Below are 12,795 nucleotides of genomic sequence, written 5' to 3'. Positions count from 1 at the left end.
GTTACTCATACAAAAGCTGGCGAGGAAGGGGAAAAATGTTGAGATATGGTGCAATATCAACAGACAGCTGTCCCATGGGCACTTGATGGATCAGATGACTAGCATTGCTGAGCTATGTAGTCACTGCCAGTGGAATGGGCATCTCACATTTCCCCCTGATTCACATATTCAATGTGGTCAGACTGCAATGCTCCCCCCTCCCTGTGCTTCCCTGACTCCCAGATCCTGGAACTGGAATGAACATTCACCTGCCTCTGAGTGGACTAGTGGTGGGAGGAGCAAGGAGGTTATTTGGGTTCCCAGGTTGGAAGATTATCTCACTCAGCCTTCCTCCTTCATCATATATATAGGCCTAATTTGTTAGTGGGTCTCAGCAGAACTGACTTAAAGGTGTCATCTAGTAAGATTATTGTCTAGAAACCAAGGATTGGTAAAGATGATGATGCTGAATGTAGAGGAACTGGTAGGTACAGATTTATATATGTATGTTTGTATGTATGTATGTTTTTTAAAAAAAATCTGTTTTTGAATTTATGTAGACTAGTGACTCGGGTCTAGTTGCTTTTGGGAAAAAAGGATGCCATTTTCTTATAACCAAACCATTTGTAAAAAGAGTTTATTATAATATGATAGGACATGTCATTGATTAGAAAATGGAGGAATTTGATAGTAAACTGGTAGTATACTGTGAATTATGGCTAAAAGTTGATTTATTGCCAAAAATTAAATGGTCATATTTATCAAAATATCTGATTTTTTTGCTAAACATTGAATGGTCATATTTATCAAAATATCTGTGGGAAAAAGGATTTATTTCATAGAAGCCAAGGATATTGGGGTGAATTAAATAATACAACATTTTAAAAACCTCCTAAAAACTCAACCATAAAAGTTTTAAAGAACTAGACTTATGAGTTTCTAATAATTGAGGAGCAAGATGGGGAGACTTTGATTAAACAAATAAAAATGTCTTAAAACCATATCTATCTAAAGTTATCCTTCATTTGCCCAGTATGGTGAACAGGAATCCACTCATGACAACCTGAATATTTGTGACTAGTCCTTTCATTGAAGTATTTATAACTTGTAATCTAATCTTACTCTTTCTGCCAAGATAGAATTTCTTTAGGCAATCAGCAGCCAGAGGAGAATTCAGCATCCTTTGTGGGAATTTACCTGAGATAATACCTTTTTGCCTTTAATCTTGCATTTCCCTTTTTAGGTGACAGGGAAGAAGAATGATAACAGGGAGGCCAGGGACTTCCTCCCAGAGGACTTCAGAAATGGAGAATATGAAGCTGCTGTGACTTTGGAAAAGCATGAGGACCTAAAGACACTTCCAAGACATTCATTGAATTGGGAAAGTCAGAATGAGAAACAGCTAGAGGCAGAGGTAAGAAGAAAAAATAGTTTGGTGCATGCTGTGACTTTTTTTCTGTCCTCTCAAATCTTAACTGGGTGGAAATGGGGCCAAGAAAATCATTAAAAACAGGAACATAGTGTGGTGTAGGGAAGGATTGCTGGGTCTGGAGTCTGAGAATCTAGGTACCAATTCTAATTCTGCTACTTACTGGCTTAGTGACCTTGACTGTCATTTTTAATTCTTTAAGGCTCAGTTTACCCATTTGTTTTTTATATATATATACATAAATATATAATATTATTTATATTCATATACATATATATTTATATATCTATATAACCTAAATCCCTTGCTGAAGGAGGCACAAAGTATTTTGAAAAGAATGGGCAAATTAAGTGAATTGCCCAGGATCTCCCATTAGCAGAGCCAGCTGTGCAGCTTAGTTTATTCAACTTCCTCAAACTTTTTCCCCCACCACATCACACTTTGTGTGCTGATGATAATAACTGTGAAGTCCTGAGGTCTCTTTACTATGAAAGTACCAACACTTAGTGTTTAATCTGTTTCTATGCTTGCACAGACATGCAGAGTAAACTGGAAATGGAGGCAATTGTCTGAATAAATCAAGTTATTCAAAAAGATAGATTGTGAGAATCTTCCTCATAAGCAGTCTTTGACAAGGCTATCACCAATGGATCCTAAGTCAATCTTTTCAGTTTGTATGATCACATTTGCCTACTCCAAAATGAAACAGAAAGGTGATAAGTCTAATTCAAATCAAGATGATGATTTTCCCCTTGATAATATGGCTTATTGCCCACGAGAGTAAAAGCCTAGATAATTGACTTAGCTCTGATTTTCTTGTTTGTGTGGACAGCCAATCTATACAATGGAGTTTCAAGTGTGGTTAATCTACTGGTGAAGAAGCAAAATGTATAGTGACAAGTGAATTTTAGAATCACAGGATTGCATGTGTTTCAAAGAATAGGGTATCGAGTCATAGACTTAGAACTGGAGGATGGGGAAATTATCCAGACATATTCTCTCATTTTACAGATGAGTAAACTTGAAGTCAAACATGATTAAATGATTTTATCTGAGGTAATATTGCCAGTGGGTAGCAGAACTGGAATTCTATCCTGGATCCTTAGGTAGTGGATTTCTATATGTCTCTTTTTTAGATTTTTATTCACTGGTGTCTATAATTATAGTCAAATAGTTAAATCATGTGCAATAAAGAGAAATAAAAGTGAGTTTCAGTGAATTCATGATAGACCTGAAAGAGACCCAACCATTTCAGTTTCATAAGTCAACTGAAACTTAAGAGAGGTTAGATGACTTGTCCAGGATTTCATAGCTAGGTAGAGATAGAGGCAGGGATGTATCTTAGATTGCTTGACTTCCTGAAACCGTTTCTCAGCCACATGTTACTTTGTGTGCTGATGATAATGGCTGTGAAGACCTAAGATCTCTTTGTTTTGGAAGTACCAACATTTAGGGGTTAGGTTATTTCCACACTTGCATAGACATGCAGAATGAAATAGGGAATGGAAAAATTGTCTTTTGAATAAATTCAAACTTCAACTTTAATCTGAAATGTCTATATTAAGGGAAAAAACAAACTTTCCTTGAACTATATAAATAATTGTCCCCAGTCATTTAATCTTTGCATGTAGATAGAGTCTATAGCAGAAGATTTTTAACTTGTGAGATATAAACTTTTTAATATATTTAATATTATATATATAATTTATCAATATAATACATTTAATATATTTGAAAATTGTTTCAATCAAATCAGTTTCCTTTGTAAACTTATGTATTCTATTTTATGCATGTAAAAACATAATTCTGAGGAGGTCTCCATAGGTTTCACCAGATGGTCAAATGGGACTAGGACTCCCATCTGTCCTTAAGATGTTCTCAAGAGAAGGGTTAACAAACTATTTTGTTTTGTTTTTCAGCTCAAGAAGAAAAAACTGGAACAAAGATCAAAGCTTGAAAATTTACAAGACCTTGAAACTATCATTCAATTAAAGAAAAGAAAAAAATACAAGAAAATCAAAGTACCAGTTTTAAAGGAACCTGAACCAGAAATTATAGTAAGGACTATAAAAACATAATAAGAACTGTAGTCTAGTATCTGAAAGTTTGTTATGCTGACATATGTAAATTTGTGATGTAGTCTGTTCCTCCAAAAATACTTCCCATACATACTATATATATATATATATATCCTATATGAACATAGTTATTTGCATAACTTGTCCCATTTAAATATGAGCTTCTTGAGGGTTTGGACCATATATTTGTCTTTCTTTATATTTCCAGTGGTTAGTACTGACAAGTACTGACAAGAGTAAGTGTTTACTAAATGTTTGTTGAATGGTTGAGTGTTGCAGAGCATCCACAGTAACATACATGCAATGTCTTGGTCTTTAGACAGAACCTGTGGATGTGCAGAAGTTTCTGAAGGCTGCATTGGAGAATAAGCTGCCAGTAATTGAAAAATTTTTGTCTGACAAGAAGGATCCAGATGCATGTGATGAAGTAAGTCTCTTAGCTATGCTTTAATAAATCTGCATCAAGACTTTCCCTCTTTCCCCCAGATCTTATCCTTTTTATGTTACTGATGCTTTACCACAAGCCCCAAATTTAGCAATTGAAAACTTTCATCACACCTTATCACCTATGGAATAGTCTGGTTGTATGCAACAACAAGGAACTTATAGCTTAAATAATTTTCCCTTACTTATACCATACTCTGCTCCCTTCTTCTTTATGTCTTCCTTGCCTTTGCATTACTTTTTAGAAATAGTTTAATGCTGTAAGAAATTAATTTTCTGTTGATGCCTTTAGTTTTTTCTATCACATTACCATTCTTCATAGTATATCCAAACTTTGTCTTTTTTCAATAGTACAAACGGACAGCTCTTCACCGAGCATGCTCCCAAGGACATTTGGCCATTGTGGAAAAGTTAGTGAATTCTGGAGCCCAAATTGAATTCCGTGATATGGTAAATATTTGACTTCTTCCCTCATTCCTCCCCCCTTCCTTCTCTTCCTTCTTTCTTCGTTCTTTCATTCTTTCCTTCTTTTCTCCTTCCCTCTCTCCCTCCCTCCTTCCTTCTTTCCTTCCTTTAAACTTAGGAAAGATGAATAAAGTTCTTCACAGTTAAGAAAATATGAACTATTGTGAAAAATCTGGCTGAAAGGACTGAGAAAATTGAGAAAGATTAGGTAAAAAAGAAAGGAATTCCTTTACGAAAAAGAAAAAAAGACAATGGTTGAAAGCAGTCACGAGGAATAGATTTTCTCTTCATTCTAAACAGGAAGGGAAGAAATATAAAAGGGGAAGAAGGAGAATCTATCTCTGAATAATGTTCATTGTGATCATTGTGATTCAGGTGATGGGTCATGATTAAGTCAGTAGAACGTTAGAGAAAAAATAGTCAATTGGTCCCTTTCAGTCCAGTGCTCTCTCATAACATAAATTTTGCTATGTACTCATCAATGCTGACTGGTTTCAGCAGCATACAGAGCCTGTACACTCATACGTGTGCATGTGCCTACTGCATCAGTGAGATTCTGATCTTTCTAAATGAAGAGAATGTATGGAAAGTGCCCCCTCTAGAGGTCTCAGTAACTGAATGGCTGTGATTTCCACCAAGATTCATACATTTTATAGATTTGCTCAATAGGTGGGAGAATATTTTCTTCAAATGAAACTTAATTGGTGGGTATATAACAAAGGGTAGGGCATGGGGGTGGAGGAAATAGATTTTTTAAAAAAGATCTTTATTTTCAATTTTAAGCCAAACAGAGAATTATAAATAAACAAATAGATAGACAAAACAGAAAACAAAAGCCACTGCTTTTGCAGCTGGGTTCCTAAATGGGATTTGAATGTAAACACTAACACTGGGGGCAAATGGAACTCCAAAAGCCAAAATCTCATTAAATTTAGCTTGGTGGAAGCATCTATTAATATGTATAATATGAAGTAACTGTAAATTGTAGGTCCTGAAGTTGTCAGCATCCACGACTACTGCAAATTGTAGGAATGGATTGGGTGAGGGAAAAAATGAACAGGCACAATGTGTCAGATTGGAATTAAGGTCTGTTCTAAGCTTCCACTGTGTTTTAGTAACCAGTTCTGAGAGTACGCACTCTGCCTACTCATGTATCACTAATATTTATTAAGAGGCTGTAGGTTGTTCAGATATACAAAAATAGAATACCTGACCAGTACAATGTTAAGCTCTAGGTGAAACACAGACTCCTCATTTTTTTAACTAAAAGTGAGAAGAAACAATTGTCCACAACAAAACGAGTGAACAGGACCTCAGCAAGCTCTGTCACAAAGGCTCTGTCCCCCTATATGTGAATCTCTGCCCCCCAACACTCATTGATTTTTAGGGACTATGTTCTACCTATCCCAATGTGTGACTCTTTGATATATGGTATCTCATATTCTTGATGTAGCTGGAGTCCACTGCTGTTCACTGGGCATGTCGTGGTGGGAACCTGGATGTTCTGAAGTTTTTGCTAAACAAAGGCGCGAACGTCAATGCTCGAGATAAGGTAAAATTCCTTGTTGGCTTAGCAGTGGAAACCCCTTTCTAAGGTCATGCTACTTAAATGAAAATCCATTGTTAAGTTTGCCTCCTCTTTCCAGCTATGGTAGGCTGGTGACTAAGAGGAAGGTTGTGTGGGTTGCTTTCTTACTATGTATCTCTGACTGTCAACACTTACGATTATCTAGCTGCTCAGTACACCTCTGCATGTGGCTGTGAGGACGGGGCGGTATGAGTGTGGGGAGCATCTCATCGCCTGTGAAGCTGACCTTAATGCCAGAGACCGGGTAAGTCAAAAGGACTGAAATTCTTCCTCCAAACCTTGGACTTACTAATTGTTCTTTGTTAAGAGGTTGTTGCATCCTTGCTTTAACTTGTTTATTCGACCTCTCTTAGGAAGGAGACACACCTCTGCATGATGCTGTCAGGCTGAACCGTTACAAAATGATAAGACTGCTGATTATGTATGGAGCAAATCTGAATGCCAAAAATTGCGTAAGTACTTAATAGTCAGCTACGTCATTTGCCAAATGTTCCTATCTACTGAAGGATTCCCTTTAATCAGGACTGAGATCGAGGGTAGGGCAGAGTAAAAGTCACCAAAACTGGAGCACACAGATTAGGTATATTTGGAAGGCAGGAGTAGGGCAAGAACAATTAAGGATACTTTTCAATATTATTTTTATATAAAAGTACACATTTTTAGTGCCTTTCAACCTTCCCTATAGCATGTAGGTTATTTTGTTTCATATGTCAAGTAACATGAGTTATAGCCACATAATATAGTTTTAAACATTTATAAAAGCTCAAAGTTTCTACCTAAGAATAACACAGAAAAGGCCCAATTTTCATTTTTCCTAAGGTGCATGAATGCCCTTTCCTTCCTGGCTCTGCCCTAAATATGGCTTCAGAAAATTCATGTAGCTACATGTTTTAAGAGGTTCTGTGATTCTCTTAGGAGAGTTGATATTCTCTTCCAAAATCACTGATGGTTTCCATAGTGACAGTGGGGAAGACTTAGGTCTGTTGGCCAGAGGTAGGAAAAACTTCAGTTTGTGTAAAAGAATCCTTCATTTGATATTTAGGTGGTTTTTAATTTGTTCTTTTACTAAACAAAAGAATAGCTCTGCAGTGCAAAGCCCTGTTCTTGGAATACAGTGGCTGCTTCCACTTCAAAGTTGCTTCCTTTCTATGCAAAATATTTCCTTCCCAACTCTAAGTTTGGACTTCAAGACAAGAGAGCAATCAGAAGCATTCACTTTCTCAGTGAGACACATGAGTCACTGACTCACTGCCTGCTTCTAGCACCAACAGCTGAGTGAAGCCCAAGGGCCAGTTAGAGAGGTAACTATCCTTCCCGCTCCTGCTCCCTTCCTGAAATATTCAAAATTTTTTAGAATGGAGAGCAGAGCAATGATACAGGGAATTCCAGTTAATGTTGATATTCAAATTAGATAATTTAACTACCATCCTCCCTATTGCCTTCCATCTTCCTGACTGCCACCAGCTCTCCCACAGTTTTTTTCCTCCAAGTTATTCTTTTGTCTGTATTTTGAAAAAAAACTGTCATAACCCTCAATTTAAATTTACCTTCAGGTAGCCCTTAAAATATTCTATTAACAGAATGATAAGAATAATAGCACTAAAAAAACCCAAAATAAAACTAAACCCAAACCTGTGAATTATTTTAAGAGGACAAATCCTCTTGTAATGTAAAAAACCACTATATCCCCCATTTAAGTTAAATATATCTCCTTCCACAAATATTTTAGTAATTTCTGTCCTTCCATTTCAAGTTCATTACCTCTAATTAGCGCAATGAGTTGAAAATAATATACCATAAATGTGGTATTTGTCAAAAACATTTTACATTTCCTAAATCCTAGGTTTCACTTCATATAATGTATTTGTTCCATTCAGAAAAATTAAGTGAAAATTGCCATTTTTTTGAAAATCAAAAAAATTTGTAAGTGTACTTTCAGAACTCACTATTTCAAAGAATCTTTTGGCAGAGCAGAAAATTCTTTTGTCATATGAATAAACCACCTTCTCTTTGTAAATCCAGTGAAATCTAGGGACCACTTCTCAAAATAATGTTTTTAAATGCAACCCTCCCCCCAAAAAACTCTTCGGATTACAAAGGAAACCAATTGTATTACATTTATTAAAATGTTTTAAAAATAAAAAAATGAAATGTTTAAAAAAAAAAAAAACTGGCCTGGTGACACTCCTATAATCCTGGCTACTAAGGAAGCTAAGAAAAACAAATACAGTTGTTCTGGGATAGAGTCTAATCTTTTGAAGTTGTTATCACGAGGGAGGATCAATCTCTTCCGAAACCTTTTCTGGGTTGGTTCAGAAACATGTTCCTGAACTTTTTGAGCAGTGTTTCTCACACAGTATAACATTTCTTAGATTCAAATCTCTTTTATTGTTTAGATTTTCTTAAAGTAAGGTTTACCTTTACAGGTGGATGTAGAAAAGTAGGACTAGAAAAATGCTACTTTCCCCCCTAGTAATAAAAATAAAAACATGATTTGTGAATTATAAAGTCGAAGCAAATTTCTAAATGCATGTATATATAATTGATAGCAAGTACAAGACAATTTTACATGGATTGACCTAACTAAGGACCAGGATGTGAGCCCTCAAAAGAAAAGGGAAGAAAGTGTGAGAGGATTCTTTCTTAATGTTGTCTAAGTGGCTTGGAAAGGTTCAAAAGTACTATCTTGAGTATCTAATTTACAATAGGAATCATGTAAACATATGGCCCGAGGCTGTGAACATCATTAACTACAAAGTACACACCATGAAAAATATGCAAAATATCTCCACTGTTCCACAATCCATTGCTGCATTTAAACAACAAACAAATCTTGTAAGTGTGAATTGATCAGTTCTTTCCACCTGGAAGTAAAATGTGTTTTTCTCTTCTGAATAGGATGGGAAAACCCCAATGGATCTCGTTCTTCAATGGCAGAATGGTACGAAGGCAATATTTGACAGTCTTAAGGAGAACTCCTACAAATCCTCTCGCATATCCACATTCTAAAGGAGGCAACAGTCGTCATTCTTTTGAGAGTGACCCCCCCCTCCCTCCGGAAATCTATTTCACTTCACATACCTAGTTCTAAAGCGTTAAAGTGCTAAAATATGAACAAGATGCACACATCATTTGAAGGAAAAAAAACCAGACATGTAAAAATTCCATTTAGGTCAATGTGAATTTGCTTTATTTATTTGTCTTATTTATTCCTATTTATTTATTTGATTGCTAGTGAGAGCCACAGATTTCAAGATCGCTGCTTTGGCGATCAAAGCTTAATTATTGTGTAGAATTTCCAGAGAGTTCCGGTACATAGTTGCTAAATCTAATTAGCCAGCAGCATTACAAACGCCCATTGATATTAGACAGTGGCCATTTTCCTGGCCAACGTAAGTGTAAGGAACTTCAAGGCGGGCATTGTGGTCTGTTTTCTCTCCTGAAGTTTTGCTGCTGGAGCTAAATCCAGCAAAAAAAAAAAGAAAGAAAGAAGGAAAGAAAGAAAGAAAGAAAGAGAGAGAGAGAGAGAGAGAGAGAGAGAGAGAGAGAGAAAGAAAGAAAGAAAGAAAGAAAGAAAGAAAGAAAGAAAGAAAGAAAGAAAGAAAGAAAGAAAGAAAGAAAGAAAGAAAGAAAGAAAGACAAGACAGTGAAAGGAGACTGGTTGAGAAGGGAAAGGAAAGGGAATAATCAAAAGCCGTTGAGCTCTTTGGACTGGCCTGACTTGTATTTTGACCAAGTCCAAGGAATCTGTAGTGAGATGAAGGGACTGTTGCATTCAGAGATGTCGTGAATGTGCGCGTGAGGCAGGGAAAGGGAACAAAGGCAATGTATTATATTCCACGGGGCATGCAACACAAACCTGGAGAATGTGCACCCAAATTGTAAATGTGTAAATTTCCTGTTGCTTTATATGTACATTTTGTATTCGTAATTACAACAATAAACTTGAAAGCTCTTGTAGAATCCTAGTTTTAGCTCTTTATTGACCTGGGAAAAAACCAACACCAAAGGACATTTCAGAGAACTGGAGGCAGCCTCCTTCCCCCCTCTCCCTCTTAACAGGCTCGGGGAGAATGACAATGACCCAAAGTAGCTTAGAGCTGGGTAGTTGGAGACATCTAGTGGCGGAAAAGAGAATGATGGAGAGGAGAAAAAAAAATGAAACTCAAGAAGGAATCACTTGTCAAAGTTAGGACTGACTGAACAGTACAAAGGAACTTGCAAGAGATAGAGCTTCTATCATATTTAGAAGGGCATGAAGCTATACTGGGCAGTAAAATGTACAGAATAAAATGTTATAGTCTTGGATTTAGAGTTAAATAGGTTCTTGGTCCAAATCTTTCATTTAACAGATAAGGAAACTGAAGCCCAAGGTACTTTTGAAAAGGTCTCATTTGAGGCAGTAACAAAGCTGGGATTCAAATCCAAGTCCTTGGACTCCAAAAGAGTGCTCTTTTTGTTGTTTGCATGATACCTCTACAAGGGGCTTTAAGATCTTTAGTTCCAGATCCAAACTCCTTCAGTTTTTTTTTTAAAGTATACATTTTGATCTATCAGCCAATTCCCAATAAACAGCCTTTGCATAGCATCTCCACTCCTGAAATAAAGTTGAAACATTCATTATGCAATGGTGACCAATAGAATATGTAACATCATTCTTACATGTAATTTTATCATCACAGAAAATGTGATTTTGTTTTGAGTTCAGTCATCTGGAACTAACACTGACTACTATATTTCTTGTGAATTGTTTTCTTCTAGTGAGATCTTCATTTACTTTATTGTAGTCATTGTGTACATTAATCTTCTGGTTCTGCTTTCTTCACTATGTGCTATGGGACCATAAAGACAGTTTTGAAAGGGACTTTAGCAGTTGTCTGTCCAACCCTCTCATTTATTTTATAGATGAGAAAAGTTAGACCTAAGTTTTCCTGTATTTATTTGAATTTTTATTGTCATTTCTTATAGTATAACATTCCATTATATTTATATGACAGTTTCTCCAGCTATATTTCTCCAATCTGTTTGTAGATTTTTCTTATTACAGTGATACTGTGAATATTTTGGTAAATAAGAGACTTTTTAATTTCTTTACATTTTTAGTCAATAGCCTCTGTGAAACATAAATGCAATAATGGAACCCTTGGATGGAAGCACTTATGAATTGTTTTGTAAGTTTCCTCACATAATTCCAATTGTTTTCCAGAATGATGGGGCCAATTCACAATTCCATCTATGGCAAATGTGTTACTTATCTGTCTTCTTATAGACCTTCTAACCTTGACCATCACATTTTGTAAAGTCTAGATCAGGGTTTCTTAAACTTTTTTCTACTTATGATTCCATTCTACTTGTGACTAGATACATGATAAATAATAAAATAGATATGTAAATCAAACACTTAGTGATAATATATCATAATTTCATGACCCCTGCATTCAGTTATGAGACCTCCACATAAGATTACAACCCACAGTTTAAGAAACTGGGGTCTAGACACATAAAGTGGCTTGCTTAAAATTATGCAACTGAACCAGGCTTAGACTGTGTCCCTACAATCATATTCTTTAAACTATATCATTATTATCACTTTTAGAATTATCTAATGCATATGACACCAAGTCACAACATCCCTAGGCTTTGAATCTCTTCCTTTGTGAAATGAGGTTGCACAGTGGATAGGGCACCGGATTTGGATTTGGATCATCTCCTACACATTATGTTGTAACTTTATAAATCTCTTACCCAATTTGTCCCTCACTTTCCTCATCTGTAAACTGACCTCTAAGATCCCTTCAGCTATGACTCTCTATGGCCAATTTCCACATATCCAGTACACGGATTTTGTCAAGATGCACATTCTTACTAGTATTTCTAAAGTGTAACACTTTGAAATCCATCAATGCAGAACTAAGAGCAGGCAGGGTTTGTGTCTGTGACTTAAAGATGCTGAATAGAGTGCTATTCTCAACAATTAAAAAAAGTATATTGAGTAAATTTGGAGGATCATGAGCACTTGAACAATGGAAGATTATTTTTAAATATAAGGGGAGGAAGTAATCTGGTCCCATAAGCAATCAATACCAATTTTCATGATATATATTATGTAGTGCTTCATTTATGAAACATTTCATGCTTTCAACATACAAAGGAAAACTTCTGAATTATAGTAATAGTGATATTCCCAAAGTGAAAGAAGTTGTTTATATAGCAACATCATGGAGAGAAATGAGCGGAATGAGAAGACTACACTTGTAAGCTTCTTGTTATGTCAACTCACTTAGAGATCTGTTATGGCTAACTTGTGACTAGCTGTCCATCTATCTGAACAAATACTGATTTGATCCCAATTTGAGGCACTGAGAAAAGTGCAAATATGAACAAGACAGTTTTTTTGCTCATGGGACTTATTAGCCCCTGGATAGATAAGACCAATATATAAGGCATAGTAGTACCATGAGAAAGGTATAAACCAATTGCCAGTAGATTTTAGAGGGAAGAAGGCACTTATCACTTGAAGGATCATGCTAGGTTTAACGTGGCAGATGGAGCCAGAAGGTCTAAAGGAAAGGTAGAATTTTGGCACCTGGACAACTCAGGCTTCAGAAGACCTGGTGTGTTTTGTAGACATCAAGTGATGCAGTTTGGCCAGATTAAAGGCAATGAAGAGTCATTCAAAGTTCCCATTAAGAAAATGACTGAACCAGAATTGAGTTAGAAGAGAAATTGTAGTGGTATGATGGATTGCAGGGGTTCAAAGATTAGAAATTAGAAACCAATTAAGCTTAAAATGTAGCTTACCATTTCCTTCT

General features: G+C 36.0%; 1 protein-coding gene across 1 annotated transcript; it reads left to right on the top strand.

The window, feature by feature from the left end:
- The first annotated feature begins 319 nt into the window (after nucleotides 1-319).
- Nucleotides 320-9,114, top strand: ANKRD1 (ankyrin repeat domain 1). Its single transcript, XM_003755279.2, has 9 exons — nucleotides 320-463; nucleotides 1,223-1,393; nucleotides 3,328-3,465; nucleotides 3,806-3,913; nucleotides 4,282-4,380; nucleotides 5,849-5,947; nucleotides 6,129-6,227; nucleotides 6,337-6,435; nucleotides 8,882-9,114. Exons 1-9 carry the CDS (start codon nucleotides 437-439, stop codon nucleotides 8,990-8,992), a joined length of 951 nt encoding a protein of 316 aa, XP_003755327.1. The 5' UTR covers nucleotides 320-436; the 3' UTR covers nucleotides 8,993-9,114.
- Nucleotides 9,115-12,795: the final 3,681 nt, after the last annotated feature.

This window comes from Sarcophilus harrisii, chromosome 2 (assembly GCF_902635505.1).
Source record: "Sarcophilus harrisii chromosome 2, mSarHar1.11, whole genome shotgun sequence".
Taxonomy (NCBI): Eukaryota; Metazoa; Chordata; class Mammalia; order Dasyuromorphia; family Dasyuridae; genus Sarcophilus; species Sarcophilus harrisii.
The sequence above is the reverse complement of the archived record's forward strand: the minus strand, read 5'-3'. Positions and strand labels throughout refer to the sequence as shown.

What these genes read in the sequence shown, in the direction of transcription:
- ANKRD1 (XM_003755279.2), top strand. Translation starts at nt 437, where the DNA reads ATGATGATGCTGAATGTAGAGGAACTG. An exon ending in AGAAACAGCTAGAGGCAGAG is followed by an intron (nt 1,394 to 3,327) that starts GTAAGAAGAAAA and finishes TTTGTTTTTCAG; the next exon opens with CTCAAGAAGAAAAAACTGGA. An exon ending in ACCTTAATGCCAGAGACCGG is followed by an intron (nt 6,228 to 6,336) that starts GTAAGTCAAAAG and finishes GACCTCTCTTAG; the next exon opens with GAAGGAGACACACCTCTGCA.